Below are 21,785 nucleotides of genomic sequence, written 5' to 3'. Positions count from 1 at the left end.
ACAAATACCATCTTCTAGATTTTTTCATGGTTTATTTCACATTGTTGTTTGGATTTTTGGTGCCATGCTTTACATTTGAGAATTTTAATTGTGAAAGGCATCAGAGTTGAAGTTTACTAATTAAAGTTTAGACGTATCAACAACATAAAAAACAAGTCTAAAAATGCCTACCTCCAGTAAATTTCCTTCTATAGAATATTCGAAAAGGAGCTTCTGTGCCTCAACACTCCCTGAAGAGTATATGTAAACCTTTAAACCAGCGTCCCTCCATTTTTTGATGGCTGGAGCCACATCATCGTAAACTCTGTAGTGAGAGACAGACCAAGTCACACAATGAAATGCACAAAGTACCACAAAGGAGTAGGGGGCAGAATTCATAGGCTTGTGTGTCTTTATTAACAGATCTGATAGAATATGGCTTGATCTCTTGTTCTTATTTTTGGCTTCTGAAGTGGTGTGCACGAAATATGACATTTACAGATAATGCTAAATAATGACTTTGAATCAAAGTACTAGCTGGACAGAGCATCTATGAAGATTCACTATTTTGAAGCAATAAGGAATATAGTACAAAGAAATCACCGGGGTTTAACATGTAGTCTGCGTGAGTCTGGCAAATGTTTTCTGACATCAAAATCTAAGATTTGCTAGTTCTATAATGTGCTGCATTTTGTATTTAATCCGGGATCAATAAGGGATCTCTCACTGGTGCTCATTCTTGACTGGCAAATGCTAGTACGATGAAATGTTGCAACATTACAATATGCCTTCTAATATGGAATTAGTGAAGTGATGCAGTTTTTACATTGACTTGTTTGTATTGGTGATAACCATATAACTCTGATGTCTACATCCTGGAATCCCTAACTCAGCACATGGAATTGGATCTTAAAAGCCTAAAAAAACACTACTGCCTCATAGGAAAAAATATCCACAATATGAGCAGGGATATTAATCATTTTGCACTTCATCTCGTGAACCTTTGAGACAGTGGCCCCATACATCAGACTGCATTCTAAGGACATTAATCTATTACATTGCACTGCATCCCAGGACACTAACTCACCAAACACTGCATCGTAAGGATCCCAGCCTTTCTGCTGCCTGGCACCCTAAGAACACAATCATAAGGCACTGTACATCATCCAAGGAGGACACTAATCTATGTGCCCTACAGAAAGGGACATAACCGAATACATTCCATGACACTAACCCATCATACAGGACTGTTTCCCAGAAACACTAAGCCACCAAACCGCACTATGTCCCAAGTGTACAAACCTGCTTCACTGAACTGCATCCTAGGGGCACTAACCAAACACACACTGCTGCATCCTAATGGCATTATTCCACTGCAATACATCAAATGTGTAAGACCCCACCACAATACACCACATCAACTGGTCTTTCTTTCATGTGTAGCCATCTTGTTGGTACTGCTATTGTGCAACAATTCCCAAAACATTCTATGAAATGGACAACATTTGTGAAAGTTAGGGAAACGGTTTTAGGTCTGGCTGCCACCATAGTTCATGATCAATAAAGAGCTCAAAGCTAATTTGAATCCTACAAAAGAGAATTTATCAGAGATGGTGTTGGGTGTTTACAGTTTACTTTCAAATAGCATGGCTTAAAAACTTCAACTGAATGTGAGGTCATTTGAATATTCCTTCTCTGCATTCCATTGCTGCAGCATGGTGTGTCATTCACACCTTCTAAAAAGCGTCCAGGGCTGGTGTTGCATTATGTGACTTAAGGTGTGTAAATTGAACTTTATCTGCAATAACGTTGCATGCACAATTGCAGAAACACATGCAAAGGCCACTTTTTGGATTTTGATTTTGATTTTCTAATGCTGCTGGGTCCAGTGCTTCAAAGACTTGCTGTCATATGAATACTGGAACTGTGTTGCAGATGGCCAGCTTGGGCTGTAAAGATAGTGAGCATTGCTTTTGTGTAATAGGGCTGTGTGCAGGAATCCAGTAGGTCTCCAATCGGTTGTACAGTATAAATAAAAGGTTGGTCAGCAAGAGCTGGTGATATGACGTTTGGTGAGCGTTTTTCCTGGGTTTTCAAGAACAAGTTGGGAAACCAGTATGGGTATGTGCCTAGGAGTTGCCGTTAAGAGGATAACAGTTTGGTCAAACATTCTAATGGAAGAATTGAAAAGAATGTTGGCTCTATACAAGAGGAGGATGCCCCAGAACGTTTGCTAGGCTATGCAATGAGTACCATCAACCAAACTGATCCGCATGGTAAGGAACACAACGGATTTATCCAACTGCTGAATTTACTGCCATCGTGGAGGATTTGAATCAAGAAAGATTTAATTATTACTTTTTTATGCTGCAATTGTAATGGGAACCACATGCACAAGGGCGGATTCTTCATGCATGTCTGATTCTTTTTGCATCGAAATGCCTTAGAAGTTCCATGTTTTATACTTACGTTAGTATTGGAACATCCCGAAAATGGTTTAAATAAAAAAGATATTGGAAATGATGGTGAATGAACGTATTGCTGAGTAAGTAGAATCCTAACTCTGGGTTTTACCGATTGTTCTAGGTAAAAAAAAGGAGAATATCATTTTACATGTATGCATCAAGTCTTTTAATTTATATTCTACTGGAATGTAGTTTCTTACCCTTCAGCTAAACTTGGTGAGGTGGTAAGTATGATGAAGAGTGCAGTCACTTGATCCAAAGGTCAGATTTCTGCCAAATGGAGTTTGAAAGACATTTGAAGACTTGTATTACTCCGTACTGGTTACATTAATTTTGTAGGATGTCTTATGGACTTCTCTAAGTTTTCCAGAGGTGACTGTCATCTATTTAGGGATGTGGAAGACAATGGCAAATACTTCTGCCTTTTGGCTAGGATATATATATATATATATATATATATATATATATAGAGAGAGAGAGAGAGAGAGAGAGAGAGAGAAGATATGTACACCCATCTATGAGTCTTATCTGCTGTCCTGTATTAATGATTCATGAATATATTGACTTTTCTTGTATGTATATATATCATCTTATACATATTTGCTGCTTCCCGTATAAAATGATGGAAATATCTAAATATTCCAATTTTTAATTAGTAGATGTTTAAAGTAATAGATGTGACACTCTTTTTTCAAGTATTTTTGCACTGGGTTTTATCTAGCGTGACATTAAATTTATGAATTGTGCATTATTTATTTATGTGTTTGTACTAATATTGCCATTTTGCACATAATGCATTGCCCACTTGGGCTTCATTGCTCCTATAAACACAATTTTTTTTTTTTAGCAAGCACTAATAGGACATTGTTCACACATGAGATCGGGATTATATTAATGTTTGATTTGATTCAATGTTCAGATTAATTTGTGATCTCCTATAACCCGTGTCCTCAATACAGGGTGGCGCAACATGCACAGGTATTTGGTAAAACATGAGAGGGATATTGCATGATAACGTATTAATATGTAATTAACTTTTTTTAAAGGTTTTACATGTTGTTCAGTTTTTATTTGCCTTTTATTCCGTACCCATAGTTTTAATATCCAAATACTTTTAAAACATTCTTGTGCGCCTACATTTTAACCTGTGTTTATATAGTATTTATACTTTTATTTATTGCTTGCTCTGGGTAAAGAACAAGTTACTTACCTTCGGTAACGATATATCTGTAAGAAACAGTAGTTAGTATTAGATTCCTTACCTTAGAATATCCCCAGGCGTCAGTCTGGATCCGGAAACTTTTGCGTAGCAGTACCCCTGCGCGTCGGTAGGCGTCGTCTGCAGGCGTCCCCTGCGGCTCCGCGTCGTCGGCGTCGTGCGCCGTGATGACGTCGCTGGAGTATATAGACGCCGCCTCCGCGCGCTGACGTCAGTTCTTTGCACACAGCTTTTCCGCGCCAGAACACGCAGAGCCATGTGAGAACTAACACTGGTGCCATTTGAAACTAGGGCCCTGAAAGGAATGTCCTTAACCCTAGGTATCAGTTCGCAGAACGGGGAGGATGGGTGGGGCGGTAAGGAATCTAATACTAACTACTGTTTCTTACAGATATATCGTTACCGAAGGTAAGTAACTTGTTCATCTGAAAGAAACAGGTTAGTATTAGATTCCTTACCTTAGAATAGATACCCCAGCAATACCAACCCCGGTGGTGGGTCTGCGAACCAATACAACCTACACCAGAAAGTCCTGGAGGACCGAACGGCCAAAGAAGCCATCCCTCCGGACTTGACTGTCCAGGCAGTAGTGCCTCGCAAAGGTGTGCAGCGAGGCCCACGTGGCCGCCTGGCAAATGTCCTGCAAAGGGACTCCCCGGCCCAGGGCAGTAGTAGCCGCCGTGGCCCGAGTGGAATGGGCCCTCAGCCCAACAGGAGGCTCCTTCCGAGCCAAAGAGTAGCATGCTTTGATGCACAGGACGACCCACCGAGAGATGGTTCGTTTCTGTACCGCCCTTCCCTTCTTCTCACCCACGTAGCCAACAAACAGTTGGTCATCCACCCGGAACTGGCGTGTGCGATCCATGTAAAATGAAAGCGCACGTTTTGGGTCCAGACGATGGAGCCGCTCTTCATCCTTTGAAGGATGCGGAGGCGGGAAGAAGGAGGGCAAGGTGATGGACTGCCCAATGTGAAAAGCAGAGACTACCTTGGGCAGGAAAGAAGGTCTAGTCCGAAGGACCACCTTATCAGGATGAACAGACAAGAAAGGAGGTTTAACAGAAAGAGCCTGGAGCTCACTCACTCTCCTGGCAGAGGTGATGGCCACCAGGAAGGCCGTCTTTAAAGTGAGAAGATGGAGAGGACAGGAATGAAGGGGCTCAAAGGGAGCGCACATCAGGAAAGTCAAAACCAGGTTCAAGTCCCACTGAGGCATCACGAACGGAGTTGGAGGATACATGTGCGTGATGCCCTTCAAGAATCTTAACACAATAGGGGACTTGAATAAAGATGGCTGATCAGGTAGCCTCAAGAAGGCGGAAAGGGCAGAAAGATAGCCCTTGATAGTGCCCAGAGCAGAGCCCTGCTGGGCAAGGGAAAGGAGGAAGAGGAGAACCTCAGACAGAGGGGCAGAAAGGGGATCCACAGCCTTTGCTGTGCACCATGCCACAAATCTGTTCCACCGGCAGGCGTATACCGACTTTGTGGAGGGACGCCTGGCTGCCAGAATTACATCACAGACTTCAGGAGGCAAGTCAAATGGCCTCAACTGCCGCCGCTCAATCTCCAAGCATGGAGGTGGAGACTGGACAGGTTCGGGTGGAGGACCGTCCCCTGCTGCTGCGACAGAAGGTCCTCCTGAAGGGGCAGGCGGATCGAGGGACCGACTGTCATGCTGAGTAGCTCGGGATACCAATATCTTCGAGCCCAGTCCGGAGCCACAAGGATAACTTGGGCCCGGTCGCGCCTGATCTTCTTCAGCACTCTGGGCAGAAGTGGTATAGGCGGAAAGGCGTACAACAGACCGCAACTCCACTCGCGCCGAAAGGCGTCGCCGAGCGAGTGCCGTCTTGGAAACTCCAACGCGCAGAACTGATGACATTGCGCGTTCTCTTCTGTGGCGAATAGATCTAACCAAGGCTATCCCCATTGCTGAAAGAGGCCTCTCGCCACGTCCGAGTTCAGACGCCATTCGTGATCCACCGAGCACCGACGGCTGAGTTCGTCCGCCCTGGCGTTCAGAGAACCTGCCAGGTGTTGAACCGTCAGAGTCACGCCCTGACGTTCCAGCCATTGCCAGAGACGCAGAGCCTCCTGGCAAAGGGTCCACGACCCCACACCGCCCTGTTTGTTGCAGTACCACATGGCGGTGGTGTTGTCCGTGAACACCTGCACTACACTCCCGTTGACAAAGGGGAGGAATGCCTTCAGTGCCAGGCGAATCGCCCGCAGCTCCAACAGGTTGATATGGAGCCGGGACTCCGCCGGAGACCAGATGCCTCTGATCTCCGCCTCTCCCAAGTGGCCACCCCAGCCCTGGAGGGACGCGTCCGTCACAACCACGTGCTCCGGTTGGGGAAGGGAGAGGGATCTGCCTCAGACCCAATCGCGGTCCGTAAGCCACCACTGCAACTGTCTCGCAGTGCCCTCCGAGATCAGGACATGGTCGGATAGGTTGCCCTGATGCTGGGCCCACTGAAACTTCAGGTCTCACTGCAGAGCCCGCATCCGCCACCTGGCGTGATGCACCAGTAGGATGCAGGAGGCCATCAGCCCCAGAAGCCGCAGCGCCAACCTGACCGAAACCCGGGATAACGGCTGAAAGATGGGAATCAGAGCCTGAATATCCCGGACCCGCCGTTCCGGAGGATAAACCCGAAACTGCGCCGAGTCGAGAACCGCTCCGATGAAAAGGAGCTTTTGAGAGGGACACAGGTGTGATTTCGGCACATTGACGGAAAACCCCAGCTCGTGCAGGAGGTCTGCCGTCATCTGAAGGTGGTGGACGACTGTCTGGGGCGAGCCCGCCTTCAACAACCAGTCGTCGAGGTAGGGGAAGACTGAAACCCCTAACCGGCGCAGATGAGCTGCGACCACCGCCATCACTTTCGTGAACACCCGTGGGGCGCTGGTAAGGCCGAATGGGAGCACGATAAACTGAAAGTGCTCCTGGCCTACCGTGAACCGCAGGTAACGCCGGTGGGCCGGCAGGACGGGGATGTGAAAATACGCATCCTGCAAGTCCAACGCTACCATCCAGTCTTGTGGGTCTAGAGCAGCCAAGACCTGAGCCAAAGTCAACATCTTGAACTTCTCCTTCCGGAGGAAGCCGTTGACGTTCCGTAGATCCAAGATAGGACGCAGGCCTCCTTTGTCCTTCTTGGGCACCAGAAAGTAGTGGGAGTAGCAACCACACCCTACTTCTGGCCCAGGAACGCGCTCGATGGCCCCCTTGGCCAAGAGGGCCGTAACTTCCTCCCGCAGAAGTGTCAAGTGGTCCCCCGACACACGGTGGTTCTGCAGTGGCATGGCTGGAGGAGTGGACTCGAAGGGGAGGGCGTAGCCCCTTCGGACGAGCTGCAGCACCCACCTGTCCGAGGTTATCGCGCGCCAGCGGGAGTGGTGATGGCGAACCCTGCCACCCACTGGCGTCACGTGAGCCCGAAAGCTCGGACTAGGAAGGCTTGGATGCAGCAGCGGGGGGGGGTGTGGACTGACCTCGCCGCTGCCCTCTACCGCCACCACGGCGGAAACCACGGCCGCCACCGCGCTGGGGAGCGTTCTGCGGCGCGTGGCTGGCAGCACGTGTGGGACCGCCCCTCCCTTGGCCACAAAAGGGGCGAAACGAACCCGTCTGCTGGCGCTGGGTCGAAAGACCCAAGGACTTGGCCGTGACCCTGGAGTCCTTGAAGCGCTCCAGCGCGTGGTCCGCCTTGTCACCAAACAGGCGACTGCCATCAAATGGCATGTCCATGAGTGTATTTTGGACGTCTGGCGAGAAGTTGGCAGATCTCAGCCAAGCATGGCGACGAATCGCCACCGTCGTGGACATAGCCCGTCCCAGCGAGTCGGTCGTGTCAAGACCACATCGGATCGAGTACCGCGCCGCATCCCGGCCTTCAACCAAGGCCCGGGTAAGCTTGTCCCGCACTTCCTGGGGGCATTGCGGCAAACACTCCTCGACCGTATCCCACAGGGAGTGGGTGTAACGGCCCAAGAGGCACGCGGTATTACAAGACCGCAGTCCAGCGCTCAAAGAGGAAAAGACCTTTTTACCAAATTGGTCATACCGCTTTGATTCCCGATCGGGCGGAGCCGACGGGAATGCGGACTGCGAAGTGGAGGCCTGGATCACCAGACTCTCCGGGGAGGGATGGGTGGATAGGAAGGCAGGGTCGTCCGAGCACGGACGGTGACGCCTGGCAACATTCCGGTCAACCGGTGCACCGGAAGCGGGCCTGGACCAGGTGCCCAAAAGGACATCCGTCAGGGCCTCATTAAACGGCAGCAGAGGCTCCTGAGGGCATGACTGCGGTTTAAACACTTCGGTCAGAATGTTCGGTTTGACCTTCGCGACGGGGAGCTCAAGGCTCAAGGCCTTGGCAGCCCTCATCAGGACCACCGAATAGGCAGCCCCTGCCTCAGACGCCACAGGGGTCGGGGAGACAAACCCAGGGTTGGGCGACTCGTCCAGACCACTGGCATCACCCAGATCACCTACCCAGTCCACATCATACTGGCAGGCACGGGATAAAGGGTCCTCAGACCCCTCCCAACCCTCTCCATACTCGTCCTCATCGTCGTATTCTGGATCGACGATATAGACTTCGGGGTCAATGGGCCCCATCGGCGCCGGATCCGGCGTCGGACGACGCCGGTCCGACTCCGCGTCAGGAGTCAGAGGAGGAATGGGGGTGGCGCCGCGTGGCGTCGGCGCCGGGGACCCGACGCCGGCCGGAACCGACGGCGGAGTCGCTGCACCGCGCGGAGGCGGTACCACGGGTTGGCCCAAAGGAACCGACGCCGGAGAGGCCGGTAGACCAGCCGGCGACGAACCTGAGGGGCCCAGCGGCGCCGGGGCCGGAGCCACCGGCGGCGTCGGGGCGGGAGCACCCGAACCGCTCGGGCCCCCAGACGGGACCGACGGGCCCGCAGGCGCCGTAGGCCCCGCCGGAGGAGACCTCGCCCTCATAGCCATGAGGAAGGCCTCAATCTCCTCACGCGACGCGCCTTCCCCAGGGACCGACGGGTATGGGGCAGACGGCGTCGGCGACCCACGCGGGGCCGCGGGGGTGGGGCCACCCGAGCCCCCGGCCGCATCACGCGGGCGTCGGGGGGAGTCGGGGGTGCGATGACGACGCCCCGACTTCTTACGCTTACCTGACGAACCGGAGGAATGGTGGCGACTCCCGGAGCGCTCATGGCGGCTCCGCGATCGTTCCCTCGACCGCTCCCTCGACCTCCGACCGGACCGGGACCGCTCTCGACGCGGGGCCGACACTCGGAGCTCGAGAAGCTTGCGGGACCGCTCCCGCCTAGCTTTACCAGTCAAGGCCCGACAGTCGACGCAGGACTCCACGTCGTGGTCCGCGCCCAGACACCGGAGGCAGAGTCGATGGTGGTCGGTGACCGACATCAGGCGGTCGCACTCGTCGCAACTCTTGAAACCGGGCATCCTACCGGCACCGTAGAAGATTAATTAGTTAACAAAAAACTTGGTCAAAAGACCGGAGTACTGCTCTTCGGATCTGCGCTAACTGGCGCGGAAAAAAGAAGAACTGACGTCAGCGCGCGGAGGCGGCGCCTATATACTCCAGCGACGTCATCACGGCGCACGACGCCGACGACGCGGAGCCGCAGGGGACGCCTGCAGACGACGCCTACCGACGCGCAGGGGTACTGCTACGCAAAAGTTTCCGGATCCAGACTGACGCCTGGGGATATTCTAAGGTAAGGAATCTAATACTAACCTGTTTCTTTCAGATCTAATATTACTATGGAGTTACTTTGGTATGATAGAGGAATATGTATTAGTATATCTTCTATGTCTACTTCAATTTACATGCACGCTAGCACTTTAAAAGGGTCACCTCACCTGTTCAGCGTTCGTCATGTGATCAAGGCCCTCCTAGGGCTGAAACGCGTCATGTTCGGTGTGGTGTTTGGGCTCCAATAAAATTATACCGCACTATTCAAGGGTTCGCCTCGTCTTTTTCCACGGATGCCAAGACGTTGTATGCCTCATATAATAGTGTTTACTAACAATGAGCTTTCACATTATTTAAATAATTGTGCGAAAGATTGGAGGAAAAGGTTTTCACCTTGAAGATTTTTAAGTATGTCATGTCTAAATATAAAGGCATTTATCTAGGAATACAATTTCAAAGGCATCATGGCAAAACTGCCTTAACAAAATGTTGTTCTGCTGTTCCTTTAATAGTAGAATGCAGATTCAAGATGTGGCTGTGTCCAGGTAGGCCCACCAAGGGTCTATAGTTGGAAATCCATTTGTTGGATTTTAATGCCCTCACACACCAACGGGCTCACCTTAAAAAGGGGCACTTTATCGGAGATCTTTTATCTAACAGCTGTATGGTGAAGTGTGGGTATGGGGGCAGAAGCGTGTAGATGAGCAGATGTGATTTTAAAAGATAGGACTGGGAGTACTTGGCATCGGACAATTTTATTCTGGGGGTCTCCTGTACTAATTAAAAACAGTGAACACAGCACTCATCGAGAGTAATGTCTCGAGGTAGAGTGTCCGTGTTTATTCATCAGGGGTCAACATGTTTCTCGCGTCTTGAGTATTTACTCGTGATTCTTCAGGACCAAAACAAATGAAAAACTATCTACACTTAAAATTCTATTGCTAACTCAGTTATTGCAAAAAGAAGATCTGCCTACAATGGAAAGAAGGAGATAGTATTACAGGCATGTAAATTGAAAACATATATGAAGGCACAGCACATGTTGTGACACTGCATTCAGTTCTAAAAAAGAATTGCGGTGAGCGCCGTCGACTAAGGCGCACAGGAAAACAATAAAAGGTGTGTGGTGGATCTCCCAACAGTGAACTAAGGTGATAGTACGCCCCTGTGGTAAATCTGTGGAGCAGCAGGAACAAAAGGAACGGACTCACCTAAGTCAGTAATATGTCCAGGCTTCAACAGTACCCGGTGGTCAAAACACAGGGCGTAGGTCCTATGTAAGCTGGACTATACATGGGGTGATAAAAACAGGAAAAGCATACTGGTTGTCATGTGTTAACTATTTAAAAAAACAAGTGTTTTTAGTCAATAGAACATTCAGGGTGGTTCATATGTTAAGGCATAAACTCAATTGTTTCCGGTCTGTTCTGCTAAAAAAAATTTTTTAACCATTAACCAAGCAGGTATCGGTGGTGTTGTAGCCACATAGATGTCTGAATAAGGTTATCTGGAGAGAATGCTACAATAGCCATGACGCGTGTGGTTTACTTTTGCTTGGTCTCCCCACTAGAATGCGGTCTTTTCAGGTTTAGGCGCTTGGCACACCATCGAGGCATCTTATGTGATCTAGTATCATCTAGTGGTTTTAAAAGTAAGCGCTTGTCTAAGGAAGGGTTAGGGGACAACACATATTGAGAGCGCTAAGGTTAAAACTCCCTAAAAAAGTAAATTCTGAAGCGTTGTTAACACCCCCCCTCATGTGAGAGATTGACCGTGACGCTCAGCACGTGTCTAGTGGGGAAAGGCTCTGTGGTAGTCGAATGGGTGTTTGTCTGGATAGCGTAGATTACCAGTGTATTCAGGAAAACCCCATAGGTTCGGCAGAGTTTAAACTTCATCGTTGCCGATAACCAGGAGGTCGGTAGTTTACACGCAGTCCCTGTGGCCGCGGGCCGTGTGCATTTCGCCGGGTGGAGCAATGCAAGTGCATTGCGGTTACTGTAGTCAGTTAGACGAATGGCGCATGACCTTCGGTAGAAGGTACTGATCATGGTAAAACTATCACCTATGGATAGAAGTAGTTATTGAATGTGCACATACCGGTCACACCAACCTACCAAGACGTTACTATATTAAAATCGTCACTGACTAAGCATGGATGCAGAACCTGAAAGCTGTTTGAGAAGTCACGACTAATGCGTATAAAGTGACAATGTTGAAACTAAAAAAGTAGTAATGGTTCCTGTGGAGAGGCCAGTTCACTTGTTGTCAAATGTTGCTTTTCCTATTGCAAGTCCATTTCTTTGCTGTCATCATGGCATTCTGCATTGGTTGTTGTGGATTTCCACTCAAATGGGAAAGGTCAACTATACTGGCAAGGCCAATTGTTGTAGTCTCACTTATGCATTGGTCAGAACCCTTGTGTTTCACTAATATTGGAATGGCCACTTACCACCATGCTTGCATGTAGTTGGTGAATGATTAATCCCATTAAACAGTCCATCGCTCTGGTGTGGTTCTTACATTTAAAATCTTAACAGTGGTGACAAGCTGCCTAAAAAGAGGCAGGCCATTTTCAGTCGAACGCCACAAGTTTCTGCAGAGGAATAATTAACCTAGTTTTTAACACATTTCTAGCTTGTAGCTTTGAGCTTATTCTTTATTTGAACTGTGTTCTCTTGGTCTGGTGAAAACTTGATCAATGGGCTATTGTTTCTGAACCTTTGTTAAGTGTTTTAGTATTCAGCCTGAGTTAAGACGACGCGAGAAATGAAGTACAAGGAACACTGACATTAAATCAGAATTCAGCACCAGTGTGTGCTATCCCTTGATGCGGCTTTTGGGCTTCATTGTATTAAGCGACTGACATCACACAACTATGGATGAGAATTGTTACATCGGTGCATCACACGTCATTGCTATAGCAACAAAGATCTGACCAGAATGTTTGCACTGGAACCAACCGGAGTACCCGTGCACAGCCCGGAGAGCAGACGGATTCTTCATCGTACATTCGTACAGTCACACAGGATATTCTATTAAGGAACACTTTGTATGAATCCTTGGAACTGCCAGCCATGTTTATCAACAACAAAACTGCCAACTATATTTATCACAACAAACCAAAGTTATGTTGAACACTATCAAGCCACAACAAGTAAACAAGAAAATGGATTAGGTAATTGGTGGACCACTACTTTAAGGAATATGCAACGGTGTTATTTTAGTGCTATTTATTTAAATGTGTTATGTTAGCTTGATAATTTAGATTGTTGTGTTGGCTAATTATTTTAGTTTGTTATAGTATAACTATTCATCTTCAGTAACAAAGGTGTGCAGCAAACGAGGCAGGAGCATGTCACAACCCTCACAGTCCCTTTCTGATGAACCTTGTTACCATAAAAGAAATGGACAGTTATAGGACTCAGATTTTGGGACAAGCAAGTGGTGAGATGTTTTCACCATGCATGGAAGCACATCCTTGGGAAAGAAGGTTGGAACATTTATAAAGGTTTTGATGAACTTGTAATGCGAGATACTGAAGGTGAGCCCAGAGACGTGTACCAAATGTTGGCAGTTATGTTGGAAAAACATTTCACATCACGCTATCATGTGGTCATGGAAAGACAAACTTTTTTTTTAAACCAGAAATCAAGCTAAAAAAGAAAAAAGTTGGAAATTATGTCACCTGTTTGAAACGTCTGACATGAACCCGCGAATTTGGTGAGCTGCAGAACACTCGCTCATAAGAGAACAACTGGTCACCTATGACTTGAGAGTGCTGGAAAACTGCTAGCCAGAAACCCATATCTGAAAGAAGCTGTTAATCTTTTAGAGAGGATGGAATACACATCCTGTTGGGTCAAGGAAATCAGGGTTGGCCAACATGTGTTTTTGCGAGAGTGGTTGCGGTAGGACTGGTTGGAGGTTATACAAAAGGTGGCTGGGGATAATTATAGGATTAATGCTACTAATGATTCCAAGTTGAGATGTTACAAACGCAGTAGCCCTGGGAATCTTTCTAACAGATCAAACTGCTATGTCCATAATTCTATTTGCAGGAATTGTGGCAAGCGCGTCCATTTTGCTCAAATGCTCAAAAATGTCAAGGCACACAATGTTGGGGAGGTTCCCTGAAGGGGACTAGGGTTCAGTCCCTCTTATAATGGTATTGTGGGTCAAGTGGATTGTGTGGTGGATGGAGGGGGGTATGTTCCTTTGCTAGAATGTGAGATTTAGGAGGGTGGGAAAACGGTAGTGGTGTTGGCAGATTTTGGTTCTCCTTTTGCACCAATTGGTTATAAGAACTAGGAGATTATATCTGGTGAAGAAAAGCTGGAATTGTCTCACACAGATATTAATCCTGGTGGGTACAGCAGCATAAAAAAGGTCTAATTGGTTACTCATTGATGAACATCGATTTTGAGAGTAGAGAGATGGTGGAAAAAGACTATGTGACCAGGTTAGGATGACAATCTTTTAGCGTGGAAGCACCAGATGGATTTAGGGAACATGCTTAACCTCAATGATCCAATTACTGGTGGCCAATGTCAGTTAAGATGAGGATATTGTGAGTTATTTTGTGGACACTTGTAAGGAAGACTTGGAGCGTTTACCAGAATTCAGACATAGGATTGTTCTGAAGAAGAAAGCTAAACCGGTAGTACACAAAGTAAGGAAAGTGCCAAACCTCATACTCCTTCCTATGAGGGACAATCTGACTTATTGAAGAGACTGAAGCTTTTGAGGGGTTGATAGGATTAACGCTACTAATGATTCCAAGTTGAGATGTTACAAACCCAGTAGCCCTGGGAATCTTTCTAACAGATCATACTGCTATGTCCATAATTCTATTTGCAGGAATTGTGGCAAGTGCGTCCATTTTGCTCAAATGCTCAAAAATGTCAAGGCACACGATACTCCTCATACTCATACTCCTTCCTATGAGGGACAATCAGACGTATTGAAGAGACTGAAGCTTTTGAGGGGTTGGCACTGGTGGTTTTATTGGCCAAGGATGTTGCTCTTAAGACAAAGATGTGTGACCGTGATCTCAAACTCTGTATTTGTGTTGTTCACGGACTGTCAAATATCTCGGAGGCACTATTCATGCTAGAGGGAGTCAATTTGTTAAGTGCAATGAATAGCTGTGCTGCTTTTCATCGGGTGCTTATCCATAAGGACTGTAGGCTGTCTCCATCTTTTTGTCACGCCTCTAGATGATTTTTAGACTCATTTAGTTTGGTTTCTGTGGCTGCTTGCTTGCAAAGGCCAATGAAGGCAATCCAGCCGGAAATTAATAATGTGATGTTTTTCTAGGACGATATCCTTGTATATGGTAAAGATAGCATGTCAAATGATCGGACGTTGAGGCAAGTCCTGACCAGGTTGAGAGAGAGTTCTTACACTAACAAGAGAGCAGTGCAAGTTCTGGGTAGGCACTGTGTCTACAGGGGTAAGTGTTGTGGTCCGTTTTATGTATTTGTCAGAACCTGTGTATGTCACTGGTATTGGGATGCCTGTATCACCCTAAAGCTAGTGTAGGCTAAAGGATCTTGGCAGCTGAAGTCAGTTACTGCTCTGCCTGCAACTTGCTGGTAGATTATTAAACCTAATCAACTGGCCATCACTCTGGTGTGATTACTACATCCCAAATCTTAACACTAATGCTTATCCTGCTCTGGGTTTGATTTACATAGAAAATGGTGTGCAGATTGTATCCAAACCCACGAAAGATTTTGAAGGAGTTTGGCATCAGGCTTGTTACCACGGTTTTGTGTGACTCGCAGTGTAACAGGCAGGTTAAACACTGTAACACGGTGCTCCAGGAATTCAGCTAATTAATGCTGGTGAGTGACACAAATTATTGAGAATGGTCAGCCATAGAGTGTGGCCATATAGTACTACAATGTTGATCAGTCCTTTCCAGAAGTTGAAAGGGATTGTGCCAGTTTTGGGTCTTTGTTCTTGGCAGATGAAGAAAATGGTATAAAAAAAAGAACATAAAGGTTAAAAGTGTCATGTTATCCTTTTGTCTTTTGTTCTATGGAACAGGAAGAAGTGTAAACTGAAGGAAAGAATGTGAGTAGGTTGTGTCAGTCTCCAAACTGGGGTGTTAAGCATGACTGGAGTATCTGTTTGCACATATTTTAGATCTCTAACTAAACCTGATGCCCTCACAGAGAAAGGTCTCTTATGGCACACTGAAATTTAGGTAGGGAAAACGACTAAAGGAACAAGCATTTACAATGCAATGGTTTCGCCTTTGGAAAAGTTAGAGCTATTGGCATTGTAAATGACAAAATGTGTATTTATGTGTTGGTTTTGAAAACAGATAAATAAATGGCATTGTCATTTACATTGCCATTAGCTTAATCTCTCGCAAATGTGAGACCTATTGCATTTGCACCCAAACAGAAACACACACACACACGCACACACACACACACACACACACACACACAGCCAGCCGCACACACAGAGCCAGCCGCACACACACACAGCCAGCCAGCCGCACACACACACACAGCCGCACACACACACACACCGAGCCAGCCGCGCACACACACACACACACAGAGCCAGCCGCACACACACACACACAGAGAGAGCCAGCCGCACACACAGAGCCAGCCGCACACACAGAGCCAGCCGCACACACAGAGCCAGCCGCACACACAGAGCCAGCCGCACACACAGAGCCAGCCGCACACACAGACCCAGCCGCACACACAGAGCCAGCCGCACACACAGAGCCAGCCGCACACACAGACCCAGCCGCACACACAGACCCAGCCGCACACACACACACACACACAGAGCCAGCCGCACACACACACAGAGCCAGCCGCACACACACACACAGAGCCAGCCAAGGCTGCAAATAAGATAACAAGACTGTGAGCTTTAAAAACGCTTCTGAGAAGCCGAAGCACAAACGAAGCTGGGGAAAACAAAGAACGCGAGAGAAGCCAGAAAGTAAGAGTGACAACGAAAAAAACTATTGGTAAGTAATAAGCGGGCTCTAAGACCCCTTTCAAATTTTTTTTTTTTTTTTTAAATAAACAGATCGCAGCAAGTGACAGAGCATTCACTGTTTCAGGCAAGAATAAACAAGCACAAGCACCTACGAGCACACGGACAGCGGGAGGGGGGGCGGGAAAGGAACGGACAGCGGGGGGGGGGCGGGATAGGAACGGACAGCGGGAGGGGGCAAGGAAGGCACTCACCTGGACTTCCTCGGGTGGCGATCGGCCGCGGAATGACGAACACAAACATGGACGCACAAAAAAAATAAACCCCGCCCACGGGCACAGCCACCAAAGTATGCGTAAATTAGTCCACCTCTACCTTTCATCACAAACAACAAACCAAACAGTGGACAGACAGAGACACACGCCTCGCCCCCCTCCCCTCCTCGCCCTCTCTGACTGCATATATACACAATGGGATTCATCCCAGCAAAAGCACACAACCACCAGCTCATACACAATGGAATACAACTTCACTCTACATCACAACCAACAGCCTATACAAAACGAAATACAACGCCAGTCTTGGACACAATCAGCAGGTCATACAAAATAGAATACGCTGCTACCTCCAAATGGCCTAACACAAAAATATTTATAATGGAATCCATTACCAGTCAAGGACACATCCACCGACATTTTTTATTATAAATTGTATTTATTATTGCGTCGAAATGTCATAAAACGTTTATACTGAATGTGCTTTTATGGTTTTTGTACATGAAAAAATACCGAATAAAGAAATTTTGACTTTGGCACTCGCACGTATGCACAGGGGGTTTTCGGAGCACCAAATATGCACCTCTATTATCTTTGTGCGCAGGCAAACTTAGCCCACCACTGGCATCGCCTGCATAAATATGTCCCACACGTTGCCATAGAATCGGATGAGGCTCTCCCCATTCTGCTTTCAGCTCTTATACCACAGAGAAGGACTGAAATGCCATGCTCTGTTATAAATCCAAGTGCGCAATCCACGCACGGAGTAAATTAGCATAACAAGCACATAAGACACCACTGTATGTCCTTGCACTCCACCTTCTACACCATCCAGATATATCAGTCAGCGCCTCAGAGTGAGACACCCTGCGGACAGCGTCTGTGAATGTGACATGCAGAGGACCGCTGTGCCTGGAGCACCCAGCGCTGTTCCCAATACCCACTCATGAGTGTCTCTGAGACACCCCAAGCACTCAGAGACGCCTAAAGAGACAGCGGCTGAGAGCACAGCGAGTGAACACAGCAGAAATGCAGACACATTTTCTTCCACAAAAACTTAAATGATGGACGTTCTATAGGTCGAATCAGTATGGAAACGCCACAAAGATGAGTGCACAAAAAAAACAGGTTTACCAGTCTGAAGGCGCTGTACAGTGGCTGCGTTGAACGAGACAGGCTGACTCCGAGGAAGGACTGGCCACCGCGTTTCGCATTGACGGCCTCTGCCATTAACAAGCACCCCCCTTCCCGCCCCCCCACCCCGTGCCACCAGTGCCCAAGGGGAGGGCGCCCCGAACACCACGTGAATCCCTCTCTTAGACAGAATACACGACCATTTTCAAACCCCGTGGAGAATCCCCCGGATACTTACAGGTGGCTGAAGAGAGACATTGTGTGTTTCTGGCTGCGGTGGGCGGGGTGACATTAATGCTTACCTTCCTCATTAGCATGCCCCTGCCACCGATACTGGGCTATGCGTATATAGTATAACACTTCATTGACACCACAAGAAAGCGCTGATAGGGTACAATGAAAGGAGTGGTACCAGGACACCCGTTTTAGGGGTTTAGATAGCAAGGAGAGGGGAGTTAATAGGAAATGTAATGAAAAGCGGGGGAAAGGCAAAAGATGGCAGAATGGACGTGGCGTCAACCCCGGCACTGGACTCGGCCTTTTAGCGACAGTCCCTCCATGAGCGCCCCGCTGTTAATGGCCGGCAGGACTATGAGTTTTTGGCAGCGTTCAAAGAAAAGCACATCCACCTTTCACCCGTATACCATCACGGCTAAAGGTAACCCAATGCTAAACGCACAACCTACATAAAGTAATGGTAAAAATAAAGTTCAGACACAGTAATTATAAAACACAATATGTCACGCCGCCAGTCAAACATCCAGTACGGGTGTGCATGGCCAAAAGAGGACAGGGTGGTAACCAGGAGGGACTAAAAAGCCTCAGTTGCAATCATGAAACAGCGTTTACCATAACCAATGACGCAAAATGACGCACACCAATGGAAATTACGGGCAGAGCCGAAACTTAACTTCTTAAAGTATATTGATTCCAACCCATTACGTGCTAGGCGTTTCTTAACCACCTTTTCTAATGCACGTAATCTCATCAAAGGACATCAAGCGTGGCCAATAAAGGAACTTTATTAGGCACTTGGACTGCAGATTGTACCAAGGTTTCATGAGAGGGGGGAACTGACAAACTTCGACTAACCGGTAGTAAAGAGGGGATGGTGGCTGTCTACAGCTAAGCAAAAACAAAAACAAAAGGAAAGAGACACGCACCGAAAATACACATGCACAGTAACACAGGACACACAGTAACACAGCACACACAGACATTCACATAGAGAAACTTACAGAAACCGACTAGCGCAGTGACTGAATCACATGCACGCGCACACACATACAAACACACACACAAACGTATGCACAGAAAACACAGGCAAACAGAAACATAGGACACACATGCACATGCAGACATTGGTAGTGAAACTCACAGAAACAGGCCGGCACCGTGACATGCTCACATCCGCGCACACCACACACACACAGGCACTCACAGACAAGCACATACAGACATTCAGAGTTACACACACACATATATGCACATATACTCACATTAATACACACAGACACACATACAGAAGAGAACACACAGTCAGAATACTGAGGTAAAAAGCTAAAATCACAAACTGACAGAATAGTGACAAACATTTATCACAAGTACAGTAGCCTAACAACAGACTTCATAAAGTGTATCTGACACTGCCCCTGCCCACCTGACATCTCCCAACACCAGCCCACGTGAGAATCTTCCAGAATCCGTCTGAAATCCCCTTCATAGAAGGTGCCTCCGCACCAAACATTGGCCATCCCCCACCGTGCTTTGAACCTTTGAAAGATCCGTGGTCGAAGAGAATCGAATTCGCCATATTTTAAATGTACACCCAACCTCTTTGGTCGTGTAGCCCTTTGCCAAGAAGGCGGCACAGGCAGATGGTAATGTATATGCAAATTTTCACGGAGGGGCCGCCTATTTTTTGCTTCACTGGCTCCAATGTGAAGCGAGAACAGGCCTTAATGTACAACACCTAAGAGAAATTGACGTGTCGCCAGGCTGGTGTGTGATGGAGCCAGACCGGGTCCTGGGGGGGGGGGGTCGGCGAAAGGAGGGGGCATGCAGAACACCTAAGAGAAATTGACGTGTCGCCAGGCTGGTGTGTGATGGAGCCAGACCGGGTCCTTGGAAGGGGGGCGGCCGGGGGGTCGGCGAAAGGAGGGGGCATGCAGATTTACTTTTGATGTTAATCTGGACCCGTCCCCTCACGCTTGGTTCACAGTCGGGGCACTCTTCTGTGCCAAATGATCCCTGCTTAATTTGGCAGCGATGATGTGGGCTGGTGGCTCTAAAACCCTCTTCAACTTGTAATTGCTGGTGTTTTAAAGAATGAATATTAATATTAAGGGATGCTGAGGTTCATAAAACTGAAAATAATTACGCATTTTTTCCTCTTTGTTTCCCCCCTTTTCATCTGCCGGTTTCTCCTGGAAACATAAGGTTTTCGCTCAGAGGCAGAAGGCGTTGGTGCTCTTGCATACCTGTTGTATGCAAAATGTATTAAAGCTTCATGGAAATAAACGTAGCAAACGCAAGACTACAACAGCTAAAACTAGGTGAGCTAAGGCCAGATACACTGGGACATGGACGCTGGGACCGGAGCCGACTGCACGGACACACACGGACAGCGGGAGGGGGGCGGGCGGGCACACGGACAGCGGGAGGGGGGGCGGGCGGCTACACGGACAGCGGGAGGGGGGGTGGGAACGGGAACGGGCACACGGACAGCAGGAGGGGGGCCTATGAGGACACGTACAGCGCAGCGGTCGGCCTGGAACAAGCAAAACAAACCATCAACAACAATAAAAAAAAGCCCCGCCCACCGCCGCATGACGTGGGCCAAAAGCGAAAAATTCTCGGGAACGCCCCCGAATCTGGTCCGGCCTTGACGGACAGATCCGGCTTCCAATGGCTAGCCTCCATTTATGGAGCTAGCCAATGGGAGCCGGGGGACGTTCCTATAGCCAATATTGTAAACATTAGATTTCGCCTGCGCGAACTGCTTGCGCAGATCGCCAGGTCGAAACCTAAAAAGGGGGAAAGGCATCCTTGAGTAATGCTTTAGGGCATTAGATCTGCAACACTAGAATATGTCCATGTCCTTCAATGGTCAGATAACCATTACTGTTGAACAATATCTCCGTTTTGACTCAGCATAGCCTTTGTAAGTATAAATACCTACATTAAACAGATTGAGACAGTCGGGGTACTTTCTATTACAATGGAATGAGCTAGACCCTGACCTTGGCCTAGTTTAATTTGAAACATATAAGAGCCTGGGAGTTTAGATTACCTTTGGACGGCTTGTTCATTTAGGTTATTGGATGGAATGAGTGGTGTGAAACATATTCTCTTGCTTAACCCAATTGTAATTATAAACATTTTGTAAACATTTTTGTAATGTCACAAGTCTCTCTGATGTAATTTTGATTGTATATCAAAATGTGTTTGTAGGAGAGTAGGGTCTGCAATCCTATGATCACCCAGATTTTTGCTTTTTGCTGCACTGGTTTACGACTTTCCCTGGCTGTGGGCCTGCTAATCAGACCCACAGCCTAGCTGTTCTCTCTATCCAAATTGTACTCAGGTACTGAATTGGCACTGGGCCCTCTCCAAGTCCCTGTACCCAGGGCTGAGGTGTACCCAGAAGTCTCCCAGGGGCTGAAGCATGTATTATGCCACCCCTGGATTGACTAACTAAAACTGACACAACTGGCTGCACGACAGCTGGGGCAAGGTGGTGTACTCACCCTTTGCTTTAGATATAGTATACCTATATCTAACCCTAAAATGGACACACAGATCTCCTATCAGTCACTCCTATGGCAGGCCTTAACAATCCTGAAGGCAGAGTGCTTGGAATCGTGTGAGATGGTGCTCTGGCATGAGCTGAGCCTGTCTGCGGCTTTCGGGATCTATCCCTTAGCCGTTTCCATGATATCGCATACCATATACTCTTAAGTGCATTATAATCCTCGCGGTTATGTGCCAACTCTGGTATCGCTTTATCAAAACATGTCGAGTAAGGTGT

General features: G+C 47.7%; 1 protein-coding gene across 1 annotated transcript in view; it reads right to left on the bottom strand.

Annotated features, from left to right (window-relative positions):
- Positions 1–21,785, bottom strand: part of ENOPH1 (enolase-phosphatase 1) — a 152,391-nt gene that overhangs the window by 34,914 nt on the left and 95,692 nt on the right. The window contains exon 4 of the mRNA XM_078676147.1: positions 172–304. Within this exon, the coding sequence (XP_078532273.1) occupies positions 172–304 (133 nt within the window). The remainder of the gene's footprint in view (positions 1–171; positions 305–21,785) is intronic.

The sequence above is a fragment of the Lissotriton helveticus genome, chromosome 2_1, assembly GCF_964261635.1.
Source record: "Lissotriton helveticus chromosome 2_1, aLisHel1.1, whole genome shotgun sequence".
Lineage (NCBI taxonomy): Eukaryota > Metazoa > Chordata > Amphibia > Caudata > Salamandridae > Lissotriton > Lissotriton helveticus.
This window is presented reverse-complemented; position numbering and strand designations above follow the sequence as displayed.